A 14,655-nucleotide genomic window follows, 5' to 3' on the forward strand; every position below is an offset into this window, starting at 1 on the left:
TGAAATAAATGCAATTTTAAAGTTTTAATTATTATTTAAACATATTAAAAAGTTTTACGCTCATTATTAATAGAGATTGAAACTAAATATTTTTTTGTTTCGAAGTTGAAATCAAGGCATATTCACTGCCAAAAGTCAGTTAAAAATTTTCCATATTATTCGTTATATCTTATTTTATTCAAAGTTTTTGGTCAATTCCAAATTTTCTCTCAAACCGTATACTTTTTCTTGTGTATAGATAGTATTTATTTACCTCATGATATGCTGCAAAACCTAATTAATCACGAATTTCTAATTTTATGTACTCTTGGCTCCGATTGTACCTCCCAAACATCCTTAATAATAAAGTTATTGTAAATTAGCCACAGAAAAAAAAACAATAACACAGTGATATACATATTTGATGGTAGAATTAACAGCAATCGCCATAGCAGTTGGCTGTCTTGCTTGCATCATGGAGAAAGTTGAAATATTTACGGATCACATGATAGGTACCACATAGCGTGCTTATTGTGCGATAGTAGATCGTGGCATTCACCTTCAGTTATTGCGATTCTTTTATACGATATGACGAAAGATGCTTACTTTCAAGAGAACGTCTGCAACAACTACATTTCCATCATATCGGATATCCCCTAGTCCCTGATTATGTTTCGCTCAATTATGATCTTTTTTAACTCCTATACATAAACCCAAATATTACTAGAACATGCCAAAGCTTGGTATGGTTTGTAACCCTTTGAATATTAAAAAAAAAGTAGGTCAAGTACGCCATACTTGCGTGATTACCGCTCCGTACCATTTATTTCTTAGCATGTATTACATTCTTTGAAAACTAATTTGATTTTTGATGATTGTGACGAAACTAACAAATTTGCATTCCGGCTGGTATAAAATATCATAGAGATACGTTCCTTTCTTGAAGAAATTTGATTTTGAATAAATATTGTAAAAGAATATGAGGACGAAGGTCCCATTACATAGAAGAAGGTGAATGAGGATCAGGATTTACGTTGGCATCTTTGATTGGGTTTGCTCTGATAGGGAGATACATTCGAGTTCGCTTCGTTGTTTTAGTTTGACAAATAATAGTATTAAAGATTAAAGGATATGGCTTGTTACGTGGACGACGGGGGGTCAAAGGTTCATGAATTTTGCTTTGCGTAATTGTAGAAGATGTATTAGAAAGAATAGGAGAACAGAGGACTCTATGGAAGTCAATAAGAAATAGGTTGGTAGGACACCTTCTGAGGAATGACGGTCTAGTCGGAGACATATTAGAGGCAGAAATGGGAGTTAGGTGGGGTAGACATAGACCTAGATTAGATTACAGTTAGCAAATAGTTAGGGATGTTAGTTATTCTAGTTTTAGGGAAATGCGAAGATTAGCTCAGTATAGCAAAGAGTGAAGGTACGTGTCCAACCAGTCTTAGGACTGACGACCTTATGATGATGATGATGTAATTTATGGGCAGTCCTCTTAGAAATTCCAATATAAACGAACTTTTTATTGAAACTGTTATTGTACAATTTTAATTTATTCTTAAATTCGTTCAAGAATTTCCCCATTACTTAAAGAAACGGTGCAAATTATCTATTTGTTTAGGTTTTTCCCAGCCGCGTCTTTCCGTAAAGAATCGTCCTCTACCAGGGCCCCTGGATGTGGCAGATTCGCTAAAAAGTAAACCTATTGTACCGCACGAATCCGTAACAGCTCTTGTTGGTGCTTGGAGTGAGCTTCTCCTTCATGACCTCGCGAGCATCGGAAACTTGAGAAATCAAGAATGCTGCAAGAGCAAATCGATTCACCCAGAGTGCTACGGTTGGTTAGGGAATGGCCAGTGTTCAGAATATATGAGATCGCTTCCAGCAATGGATATGGATGATTGTGAATTTGGTAAGAATTGCAAAAGAAATGATTTTTCCAAAAACAAAAGAACTAAAGAGGTATTTTCTTCCAGAATATCGTAACCAAATGAACCTTGCAACGTCTTTCTTGGACGGTTCAGCAATTTATGGAAGTACAGATGCTGCAACTGACAGACTCAGGACGTACGACGCCGGTCTGGTGAACGTATCTGCATGCAGCAGTTGCAACACGAACGCTCTGTATTCAGCAATCCTAATGGAGCATAACAGAATCGCAATTGATTTGGCCAGATTAAACAGACATTGGTTGGACGAAACGCTATTTTTGGAAAGCAAAAAGATTGTTACATCTCAGATCCAACACATAACTTACAATGAATTCTTGCCGACTATTTTGGGCGAGGTAAACTTAACAATAGATAATAAGGAGGTCATCAAAAAAAGCCAATACATACATTTTCAGGTCGCGATATCACAAAGTCCACTTCAGTTGAAGTCACGAGGTCACTTTACCAATTATTCCAGCGCTAACAGGGCAGGGATATACAACGAAGTTGCTATGACAGCTCTACCTGCTCTACTCTCCATGTTACCCACTTCATTGGTACGTTTTTTTAATTACCCGTTTCACACCAATTCAAAACTTATTAATAAAATAATTTAGATGAATGAAACAGCTGAAAGTTTTGCCGGAATGATCGATCTCCTCATTGGGACTGCTTCACAAAATCCTACCATGAACATGATCGTGCCTCTTCGAAACGACTGGGACACTGCTTCCTTATTGATCCACATGGGCAGAGACCACGGAATCCCATCATACCCAGCCTACGCAGAATTTTGTCACAATGTTACTATAACAACATTTGACGATTTGAAGTTTACAAGGATACGTCCTGATAACATTCGTCTGCTCAAAACGTTATATAAGTATGTAGAAGATTATTTTGAAGTGTTAGAAACGAATTTTCAATAAAAATATTTTAGATCGCCCTCTGATATCGACCTTCTAACTGCATCGATATTGGAAGAACCCAAATCAGGAGCTTTGGTTGGACCTACGTTCACATGTCTCTTAAAATATCAGTTCACTTTACTGAGAAATTCTGATCGATTTTGGTACGAAAATGATTTGCCTCCGAGTTCTCTGACTAACCAGCAATTAAAGGAAATCCGAAAAGTCACCGTTGCCGGGCTTCTTTGTGCCAATACCGAAGGATTAAACAGCATCCAACCGAAAGGTTTTGTTTTAGAAGATCCCTATCTGTAAGTTCTAATCATGAAATCAAAACTAATTAGAATTCTACCATTTTTATTTCCATTTCTCTAGAAATGCCCGCATTTCTTGCAATCAGCATCCAAGTATTAATTTGACTCATTGGATCGAAATGGATCACATGACCGATCTTTCGGAAGATATTCTGATGATGGCCCTTGCAAAGGCAGAACAGGAAGTGCTTCAAAGAAGGAAAATGGAATATGAAGTCTGGTCAACCAGTAAGTGAACTTGCAATCGTTTATTTTGACAATACTAATCAATTTTGATTTTAGTTGGTGGTGTCGATCCCAAATCTCCCTCTGGAACAGCAGCTTCTTTCAGTAAACCAAACAAGGCAGCACTCAGGCTGGCCAATTCCTCTTTGCTCCTCGAATTTGCTTCAAATGAAATAATCAATTCTCTCATGTAAGTAATGTTTTTTCTTATATTTTTACGATTGCTATAAATTTAGAAAATACTACAAATGGCGCAGTAAACGCCATCTGTAGCCCTGATTTCGATCTTTTTGGATCATCAGCGCGTCGCAGGCAGCTCCGACAGAACACAGACCAACTTTTACCTGTTGTCTTAACAGTGCGTTTTATAAAATACTACAAATGGCGCAGTAAACGCCATCTGTAGCACGATGCTACATTTTAGGATTACGTATGCTCCAACAAGGTCCACTTGTGTGGATATCTACTTGCTGAAAACGAATCCCGGCGTAGCCAACCTCAACGTGATAGGCACGTTAGCTTAATCGAATAAAATAATTCGAAGTGGTCTGTATTCTGTCGAAACTGCCAGACGCGGATCGCGATTTCGATCTTTTTGGATCTCATCAGCGCGTCGCAGGCAGCTCCGACAGAACACAGACCAACTTTTACCTGCTGTCTTAACAGTGCGTTTTAGAAAATACTACAAATGGCGCAGTAAACGCCATCTGTAGCACGATGCTACATTTTAGGATTACGTATGCTCCAACAAGGTCCATTTGTAGTATTTTCTAAAACGTAGTGTTAAGACAGCAGGTAAAAGTTGGTCTGTGTTCTGTCGGAGCTGCCAACGACGCGCTGATGAGATCCAAAAAGATCGAAATCGCGATCCGCGTCTGGCAGTTTCGACAGAATACAGACCACTTCGATTTATTTTATTTTATTGTTATAATTGTATTTTGAACAGGAACAAACGTAGGAAGCGTCAAATTCTAGACAACAACCTCCTTTCTGCAGTTTTTCGGGACGAATTATCTGACGGATTACAGAACGTTGATGTTACGTCAATATTGTCAGCTCACATCTTCGACGTTGAACCGGAATGCGAAGATGACGGGCCCTGCGATCCTAGTTCGCCATTCAGAACACTTTCGGGACATTGTAACAATCTACGACATCCTTCGTTTGGTAAAAGTCTTACCACGTTTGCCAGACTGCTACCAAGTGCTTATGATGATGGTGAGATACCTTTTCCTTTTGATTTTTGTAAACTGTGACCAATTTGGTTCTTTCATTTTCTCGCAGGTATTTCAGCACCTCGTATTCGTGGAGCCACTGGTGCTCTTCTCCCATCCCCTCGTATAGTATCCATGGTTATTCATCCAGACATTAGCAATTTACATTCGAGATACACATTGATGACGATGCAGTACGCCCAATTCTTGGATCACGATCTCACCATGACACCCATCCACAAAGGTATGTTAAATAAGTAATAAGAATTGTCCCCTGTTCTTGACGTTACATTTTGAAATATATTTTCAGGTTTCCACGAATCGATTCCCGATTGTAGATCTTGTGATAGTCCTCAGACAGTTCATCCTGAATGCCACCCTATTCCTATACCTACCGGTGATGTGTTTTATCCAGAGATAAACATCACTTCCGGTCAGAGAATGTGTTTCCCGTTCATGAGATCCCTTCCTGGTCAGAAAAGTTTAGGACCCAGGGAGCAAGTGAACCAGAACACAGCATTTGTGGATGCGTCCCAGGTATGTGCTTAAGCCAAAAATGTCAAAAACTCAGTATTAATTCACGGTTTAATAACTATTTCAGGTATATGGAGAAAACAATTGTGTTCTTCAGAAACTTAAGGGTTATGGGGGAAGAATGAACAGCACCACCAATATTAGAGGTAAAGAACTACTTCCACAAAGTGATCACCATCCAGAATGTAAAGCTGCCTCCGGACTATGCTTCATTGCTGGTAAGTGTTTTATAATTACATCTATCAGATTTAGTAGGTACTTATGGAAATTTATTTTGAAGTTCATTTATGGAAAGGAAGCATAAAACTATTTAAAATTAATTTACAGTAACTAACTAATCTTTTTCCAGGAGATGGACGAGCTTCTGAACAACCAGCTCTTACAGTCATCCACACAGTATTTATGAGGGAGCACAACATTCTTGTTGAAGGTCTGAGGAAAATCAATCCCCATTGGGATGAAGAGAAGCTGTTCGAGCATGCCCGAAGAATAGTCATCGCTGAAACTCAACATATCACTTACAATGAATTTCTGCCCAGGATTCTTAGCTGGAACGCCGTGAACTTATACGGATTGAAGTTGCTGCCTCAAGGATATTACAAGGAATACAATCCATCCTGTAATCCGTCGATCGTAACCGAATTTGCGGCTGCAGCCTTTAGGATTGGTCACTCGTTACTTCGACCGCACATTCCCAGACTTGACCACAACTACCAAATTGTGGAACCACCCATTCTTCTGAGAGACGGTTTCTTCAAACCTGATATGCTACTTAGAGTAAGTAGGATCATCTAAATTGTCAATAAAAATGTTAATTCATTAATTACTTGAATTACCCACAGCCTGGTATGATAGATGAAATATCAAGAGGACTTGTATCTACTCCGATGGAAACACTGGATCAGTTTATCACTGGAGAAGTAACAAACCATCTCTTTGAAGATCGTAAAATACCATTTTCTGGAATCGATCTTGTTGCCCTTAACGTTCAAAGGGGTAAGTTAATATCTAATTGTAATCATGTGTGGAAAATACTCATCAATATAACATTGTTTAGCTCGAGACCATGGAATACCATCGTACAACAATTATAGAGCTTTATGCAACTTAAAACGTGCCACCACCTTTGACGATTTATCCAGAGAAATTCCACCTGAAGTTATATCAAGATTCAAGAGAATTTACTCGTCGGTCGATGATATCGATCTCTTCCCAGGAGGGATGAGCGAGCGACCTCTTCAAGGTGGACTTGTTGGACCAACATTCGCCTGTATCATTGCGATACAATTCAGGCAACTTCGTAAATGCGACAGATTTTGGTAAGTAACTGAACAATAAATTAATAAGTGGACTCCAACTGTACACTGAAATATACTGTTCTCCTATCTTGAGTAATTTTCACATCAATCAAACAATTTAAAAGATAATGGGAAACTTAAACCAATTGGGAAAATTACAAAAGAGTAACTAGACTTGATCAGAATTATTCCAAAGGATTTTAGTACTTACCCGTTTTGTTATAGCAATATTAGCATCTAGCAAGGAGGACCTAGAGATAGCTTTAAATAAAATGGATGTAGTATTGACAAAACAGTACTGTATGAAAATAAATAAAAGTAAAACTAAAATACTGATATGCAAGGGAAAAAAAAGTAGGGAAAGAGCGAATATAAAGATAGGAGACGAAAAATTAGAAGAAGTGGCTGATTTTAGATACCTAGGAAGTCAGATAAGTGAGGATGGAAGGAGTAGTAGGGATATAAAGCAGAGGATAGCGCAGGGTCGTGTCGCCTTTAATAAAAAGAAGTCACTTCTATGCTCGCGAACGGTTAATTTAGAAATTCGAAAAAGGTTGTTAAAGGTGTATGTTTGGAGCACGGCGTTGTACGGGTGCGAAACATGGACAGTGGGAGCGGCGGAAAAGAAAAGGTTAGAAGCGTTCGAAATGTGGTGTTATAGGCGGATGATGAGGATATCGTGGGTAGAAAAGGTTAGAAATGAAGAGGTATTGGAAAGAATAGGAGAACAGAGGACTCTATGGAAGTCAATAAAAAATAGGCGAGATAGGTTGGTAGGACACCTTCTCAGGCATGAAGGTCTAGTCAGAGACATATTAGAGGCAGAAACAGGAGTTAGGAGGGGTAGAGGTAGACCTAGATTAGATTACTCTTCGCAAATAGTTAAGGATGTGGGTTGTTCTAGTTTTAGGGAAATGCGAAGTTTAGCTCAGGATAGGAAAGAGTGGAGGTACGTGTCCAACCAGTCTTAGGACTGATGACCTTATGATGATGATGACGATGACCCATTTTGTCCAACTACCTATAAGTTTTTCATTGGTCATCATCATATTAGATCAAAAAAAGCACTTAATTTTAATTCGAATTATCCATTTCCACAGGTACGAAAACGAAGATCCTGCAATCAGATTTACTGAAGCTCAGTTGGCTGAAATAAGGAAAATCACTTTGGCTAAAATTTTCTGCCAAAACATGGATACAAACGTAGAAATGCAACGGGCAGCTTTTGACTTGCCATCAAACTTCCTCAACCCCAGAATAGACTGCAGGGCCATACCAGGAATCGATCTGAGCGCGTGGAGAGATTCACCAAGTGGAGGATGCATCATTGGAGATAGACAAGTGGCAGTAGGACAGTCTGCATTCCCGTCACCATGTACCAGTTGCATCTGTACTGAGGAAGGCGTAAGTATTTTATTCCATTTGTCATTTTAAAACCCTCGTCAGGCTAAATTGTAATTAATTTAAGGATTTAATAGAACAGCAAAGACAATTAATTCTTCAGCTAGGTACAGCATTGAATAATTTGATGACAAAAACTCATTTTAAGTTTCAAGGACATTTTTATTTGACTTATCTAATTCACAAGAATATTTTTTCATCATACTATCTCTGCACGATGTTTTTATAGTCAAATTATTTGTCAATTACAACAATTAAAGGCCTCCAACATTGAAACATTTTGTCCCCATCTCCAAAAATTCTGACAATCCCAAAAACTGTTGGAAAAACTTTAGGAATCTCTATCTTTGTCATAATGTTAGTTGTACTAATATAGTTTCAAAAAGAAAAGGGAAAATATGTTGGATTGGTACCACAACTTAACATACTCCTTCAAAATGTTCATGCAAATGTTTTTGAGTAGGTACCAACTTTCTGGACAAGCAAAAATAGACCATTTATTGTCCAAAAAGTAACAGGGTGTATTTTAATTTTGTTATCTTTAAAAGGGTCAATGTGCATCATTGAGGGTAACTGACTGCAACCAGTTAATGAGAGAGTGGTCAAGGGAAGCAGTTTTGAGGGATGACGTCTGCACTGCACAGTGCGGTTTTCTCCTACGGGGTAGTCGGACATCACGACCTGGACTTAATATAAATCTGACACCGCCACCCCCTCGAGGAGGTGGAAGGAACAAGGGATTCCTAGGTGCTCGTGTTAGCGCATTTACTTCGTCAGCTGCTTTTGCTGACTTCAAATTCCCAGATTTAACGGAATTCATTGTTTCGTAGTGAACCTTGAAGACCAAAACTCTTTAAATGAGTGACTGATTTATAAATATCGTAGGTACATGTACGTATGAATTAACGACAAGTGAGACTAACAATTTGCAAGATGTCGCAAATGAAGAAAAATCGATGGCCATATAATTAATAATAAATTTTCGAAAATAAAACAATTCATTTCTCAGACAACGAATTTTCGATATATTAAAAGTGTCTTCAAAGATAAACTCAATAGCGCCAATGTATTAATTAATTAATTTCGTCTTTTTTTCTGTTCTGATATCACAGTAGGTACCATATTCCTTATTAGATACACAAATTTAGCAAACAAATGAAAGAAAAGATTGCAATTGTCGAATTTTAACAATCAAATAAAATAGAAACATTTTGTTTCTTAAACAAATCGAGTCAATTTAGGATAAAGATAATGTAGATGTAATAAATTTACCTAAGTATAAGCTTAACAAACAAAAAAACAATTTGTACATAACACAATAGAGTGTAGTATAAGTACTTTATTTATAAGTCTTTCTTAAAAATAAAAAGAAATCAATAAAAGGATTCGATAAAACAAAGAAATTACTTTGTAAATATGTATAAGCTACATTTTCCACTTCAGTCCGTATTTATTGTAAATGTATAAAAGCATTTCTTAGAATTTAAGTGACAATAATAACAAACTGCCTCTTACAAATTATTATAGTTGTTAATGTTTTTTCTTTTTTTGTTATTGCGTATGGTTAAATATGTCTCTCCAACAACATTGAAGGATAGTAAAATATGCCTTTTGATCTATTCGTTCCATAATTTTCTCGAAAACAGTAAAACTAATTCAAATGAATAACCACATTTAATTTTTTGTCAAGGAATTAATAGCAAAAATAACTAAAAAATGTAAATAGAATAAAAACTACTGATTTATTCAGAATTATAAAAATTTATTTTTATAGCACTTTTATTTTGGTTCTTAAAAATAAAAATTAATCTTTAATATGACTTTCATATACCTCAAATAACATAGTAAAATATGGTTTCATTTCGTACACGAGACGACATCTATTAGACAATGGTAAAAGCTAACTAAAGTAATAACAATTTTCTGGAAAAGTGCTACAGAATCACTTGAAAATTACAGTTCGCTGCAACGAGACATCTATCGGAGAATAGTAAAAGTTATATTCACAAGAATGCAGATTTCTGGTGGATCTATATATTATTTAAAAAATCTTGCAACAGAAAAACAAAATTTATATAAATTTTCATATATAATTTTTGAACATACGAATTCATTCTACTATTCTTCAATGGTACGTTATGTATCTGTCTATGATATCTGCTGCTTTCTTTTTTATGTATTATCTATGACACGGGTCTATCTTATCTATGGTGTTTATGCCATAGATAAGAGACATAATAGCATCCACGTTTACTAATAATAATTTAATATATGTCTATGCATAATAGTAAGTTATTATCTTTAAACAAGACTACAGGTGTTCCACTTCACTTCAATGGTTATTATATATCTTTAATCTATGGGTCTATGCTAATGCCTATGGTTCACACTGACAGTTCGTCGCCATATAATTTTGCAGTGTTACTTAAAATTAGTTTTGATTGGTTTTAACTATTTTTCATGTTCTATTCATTAATAGTGCAGCTAATTAGTTTTTGCTTATTCCCTTCTACAGATTGTTCTATATACACGAAAGTGCATTGAAGTTTATTTCGCTATTACAAACTAATCACAAATGAATGGTATACAGTGAATGATGAGTCCCTCATATTCCTGAACCTCTTTGACTTTTGTCCTATTAACGTGGAGACGTCTTGTGGTTTATTAAGGTAAGAATGTATGACCTAATTAAAATGTCAGAAAGTAAAAAAAAAAAGTAGGTGCTTATTATCAATGTACAAGTTTTTCTTTTGATGCTCAACATTACTGTCTTGCATTCTGCTCTCACCTTCTGTACTATTCATAAGACTAATAACAAATTATTAGTATGTGATATTATATTGTTGTAGTAGTCCCCTTTCACTCCAGAACATACCATCACTTCAATCAACCATGAAAGTGCCTAAAACGACGACATCACTTTATGAACAGAAACCTTCATATGGCNGTAGAACTCGTAGGGTAAATGCAAAGCAAAATAGTAAGAATATGCAGTAATGATGCTCAAACTAACTGTCTTGCATTCTGCTCTCACCTTCTGTACTATTCATAAGACTAATAACAAATTATTAGTATGTGATATTATATTGTTGTAGTAGTCCCCTTTCACTCCAGAACATACCACCACTTCAATCAACCATGAAAGTGCCTAAAACGACGACATCACTTTATGAACAGAAACCTTCATATGGCTTGAAAGTGTTCCTATCCATAGGAAAAGTGGTAATTGTACCATATCTTTCTCATGTGTTATCGTCTTGAATCAAATTGAAGGTAAATTTACTATTTTCATTTTACAACTTATTTCAAGGAAAAAGTGGTAAAGGTTAATAACATCATATTGTAATGTATTTGTTAATAAAACAGTGATGCAGCAACATAGAAAGGAAGTTTCTTTACTCATTCATGCTATAATTTTCTGTTGGAAATTTGTTATAAACAAATCAATTTTTAACTGAATTCAAGAGAAAAATAGTAAGAAATTAACATCAGTTGTAATGAATTTGTTAATAAAACAGTAGTTCAGCAAGATGGAAAGAAAGTTTCTTTAAACATTAACACCATAATTTTCTGTTGGAAATTTGTTATAAACAAATTATCAATTTTNATCTTATTCTTCCACCTTTTCTTTTAGTGTATTCTTATAAGTCCTAAGATGTTGAATGTCACTGCAGTTTTGATGTAATTGCACTTGCAAACTAGCACATTTTGCTATCCAAACTATAGCCTGCCTAAATTTTGCTTGAGCTTGATGAAGATTCTGAGGAACTAATACACCAAACCACTTTATCGGATTTACTATATTGGAATTGCCATGTGCAGTGTCATTTTTGTATTCTAAGTCAAATACATTATCTTTTGTGAGGTCTTCACTGTCACGATTAACTACAACTAACGGATCTATATTTGTACTATTTTCGGTAGGTAACTGCAGGGCTGAAACTTGATTGTGTCCCATAATGTATCTTGCTTTTGCCAAGTGTAGCTCTCCATCGCTCATTGAATTTTCTACACAAACTTTTAATCCAATTGTTTCTTGTATTAGTGTTACGGAATCTAGAGTTAATTTATCTAGTATAGTGCATACTTTATCTAGTTCCGTCTCCATATTTAGCGAAGTAATTTAGCATAAAACGTTCAACCACATTAAATTATAGCACTACTATTTAACTGATAATAATGACTGGAATTTTTATTTTTTTGCCACTTCACCCAATTAACAACTGCATTAAAATGTGAAGGTAAATAAAGTTAGCCTACACGACCATTACATAAGCACGTGACAAGTGTGCGCGATTGCCACCTCGAATTTACTACATGAATGTTCATTATTTTCGATTATTTTCACATTTTTACATATAGAATTTTTACATACAATTATTAGTTGCTACATTGTTTCATATTTAATCGTAGTGTCGTATTAAATTTTTTAATTATGATTTAATTGGTTTTTAGTTTTCATCTTTAGTGGATGTCGACAATTGATACCAGTCTAGAGTGCCAGTCAGTGTGCATCTTTGGTGTGTATGATGGACGTCGTTAGGAAATAGCATTTAAAGGTAGGTGACTGCATGTGCTTCATTGTTTTAATTATCTATGGTTTTAATAATGCATGATAAATGTATTAATTGGTTTTTTAACTGAAATCAAGGGAACAATTTTATCATAATTTTCTGTTGGAAGTTTGTTATAAAGAAATTATCAATTTATAACTTAATTCCAAGGAAAAATGTTAAGAAATTATTAACATCAACAGTATGAATTTGTTAATAAAACAGTGGTTCAGCAAGATAAAAAGAAAACTTCTTTAAACGTTAATACCATAATTTTCTGTTGGAAATTTGTTATAAACAAATTATCAATTCTTAACTGAATTCAAGGGAACAATTTTAAAAAGTATCTTCATCTGTAATGTTTATGTTCACCAAGAATCTACGTAAATTTTATTTTTAATTATGTTACTTGGAAATATTGCATTAATATTTAGAAATTGATAGAAGTAGTCAAAATATTCGGTTAGTGTTGTAGTAGTTTTGTTGGGGTATTTTTTTTAACGGTGAATCGGTTTCTGTTTACGAATTGAACTGAGTTAGTATAATTGAACGCACCTATAAAACCTGTAATCTACGTTTCATAAATATAGAAGGAAATATTATCATCTTTGGATCTTCCGGCGATCTCGCTTAATAATGATGATGTCATTTTGTCTTCGCTGTTTGAGACGACGGTTCAGCTTTTTTGATATCCGTAAACGAAGACGACGCCTGAAAGTTTTTAGCCCTAATTGTTCTTCGGTTTTCATTTGATTGTGTGGAATAATTTTTATATTTAGTAATTGATGGGGTTCGATTAGCGTTGCATAAATTTTTTTGGTGTGAACGACTTCGGTGGCGTGCTGGTTTCGTATTGCAACATGGAATTCTATCTTGGCATGTTGCATGTCTACTCATCTACTGTAAATTTTTAGATTCTCCGTTTATTTAAGGTCGATGAATTACGATTTTTGAAAATAGTTTTAGGCGATGACTATCGATTTTTNACGATAGCGTGCATCTAAGGTAGTCTAGCAACTATTTATTGTTAACATCATTGGGTATCTATTATTTCTATTGTACCTATGCTTTTAACTTTTATCTATGAATAAAATGACATAGGCCTTCATTTTGTAATTTGTTATTTACTTATTTTCTAGAGTAAATTTTTTGTGTTTGACTTAGGCGTATTTAATGCCTTCCTTAATTAACAATGTAATTAATATGTTGTTTTTGTCATTTCTGCAGATTATCCAACAAATGAAAGAGACTAATGTTCAACCATATTTGAATTATAAATTTGTTTACTTCAGCATTACTTACTTATTTACTTTTTAACATTTTGTTTTCGTGATGACATTTTCTTAATTGTGAGACTAAATTATTTATTATTTATATGAACATTGTTGTAGCTGTCCAGTTTTACTTAAGAATGTTTCAGTACTTGGAAAGAAGGGTGAATGTGTCTTTCTTTCACTGGGAACAGATACCATGTTAACTGTTACAATAGTTTAACGTCTTCAGTGGCACCATCATAAAGGTAAATAGCAATTTTAAAGATAATTTGTTGTCAATTTGCTTTTCTCGGCCTCTTTAATTACTGTATTTAGGTTAGTTAGAAAGCAATTGAAATTTCATCTTCATTTTATTTGTCTTTTGTGTCATTGTCTACCATACATACTAAATTATTTATATTTGAGTATTGTTACATGTAACAATGCATTTTACAAGAGCTTTACACAAACTTTTGATGGTGGATGTCTTCAGGCATTACTCAGCTATTCTCTCACTCCAGAAGTATCTGATCAAAGAAGCAATAATGTACACTTAAAACAGGCAATGTGGTATCTTTTGCCAGAGAAAGGATTTACAAGGATGAATTGGCTGTGCCTTGAGTGCACTAGGGGTTAACACAAACAGGAGGGTAAGTGACAAAATAATTAAAATTAATTTGACTTTGGTTCAAGAGAAAATGATCTATTAAACGGCTTATGAATGTATACAGGTATAAATTCTTTTATAATTTTTATTTATTGCATATAATACAATCTTACAATTCAACTATAAAATGAAGTTTCTTATATCCGTTTTACGACTAACCATGTAAAAAGAATAGGTACTCAAACAAATTTCTTAGAATAAACAATAGGTAAGACAAAACAATACAATACTAGGTTAATTATTTTATGAAGTTGTATTTACGAAATGGTTTGTGATTTTCCAAATCTTGTATTCCATTTGTTTGACAATAGTTACCAGTATAAATTTTTACACTTCTGAATTGTAATAGTTAAGTATTGATTTTGATAGTGT

General features: G+C 34.7%; 1 protein-coding gene across 1 annotated transcript in view; it reads left to right on the forward strand.

The window, feature by feature from the left end:
- LOC108741220 overlaps positions 1-9,504 on the forward strand; it is a 107,359-nt gene extending 97,855 nt beyond the window's left edge. Inside the window, exons 3-18 of the mRNA XM_018475930.2 lie at positions 1,607-1,897; positions 1,962-2,272; positions 2,333-2,473; positions 2,534-2,799; positions 2,857-3,135; positions 3,200-3,366; positions 3,421-3,553; positions 4,310-4,581; positions 4,648-4,821; positions 4,888-5,114; positions 5,179-5,329; positions 5,461-5,888; positions 5,954-6,107; positions 6,169-6,430; positions 7,510-7,813; positions 8,359-9,504. Coding sequence (XP_018331432.1) covers positions 1,607-1,897; positions 1,962-2,272; positions 2,333-2,473; positions 2,534-2,799; positions 2,857-3,135; positions 3,200-3,366; positions 3,421-3,553; positions 4,310-4,581; positions 4,648-4,821; positions 4,888-5,114; positions 5,179-5,329; positions 5,461-5,888; positions 5,954-6,107; positions 6,169-6,430; positions 7,510-7,813; positions 8,359-8,640 — 3,842 coding nt within the window. The 3' untranslated portion in view covers positions 8,641-9,504. The remainder of the gene's footprint in view (positions 1-1,606; positions 1,898-1,961; positions 2,273-2,332; positions 2,474-2,533; positions 2,800-2,856; positions 3,136-3,199; positions 3,367-3,420; positions 3,554-4,309; positions 4,582-4,647; positions 4,822-4,887; positions 5,115-5,178; positions 5,330-5,460; positions 5,889-5,953; positions 6,108-6,168; positions 6,431-7,509; positions 7,814-8,358) is intronic.
- The last annotated feature ends 5,151 nt before the right edge of the window (positions 9,505-14,655 follow it).

This window comes from Agrilus planipennis, unplaced genomic scaffold (genome assembly GCF_000699045.2).
Source record: "Agrilus planipennis isolate EAB-ADULT unplaced genomic scaffold, Apla_2.0 scaffold21, whole genome shotgun sequence".
In the NCBI taxonomy this organism is placed as follows: domain Eukaryota; kingdom Metazoa; phylum Arthropoda; class Insecta; order Coleoptera; family Buprestidae; genus Agrilus; species Agrilus planipennis.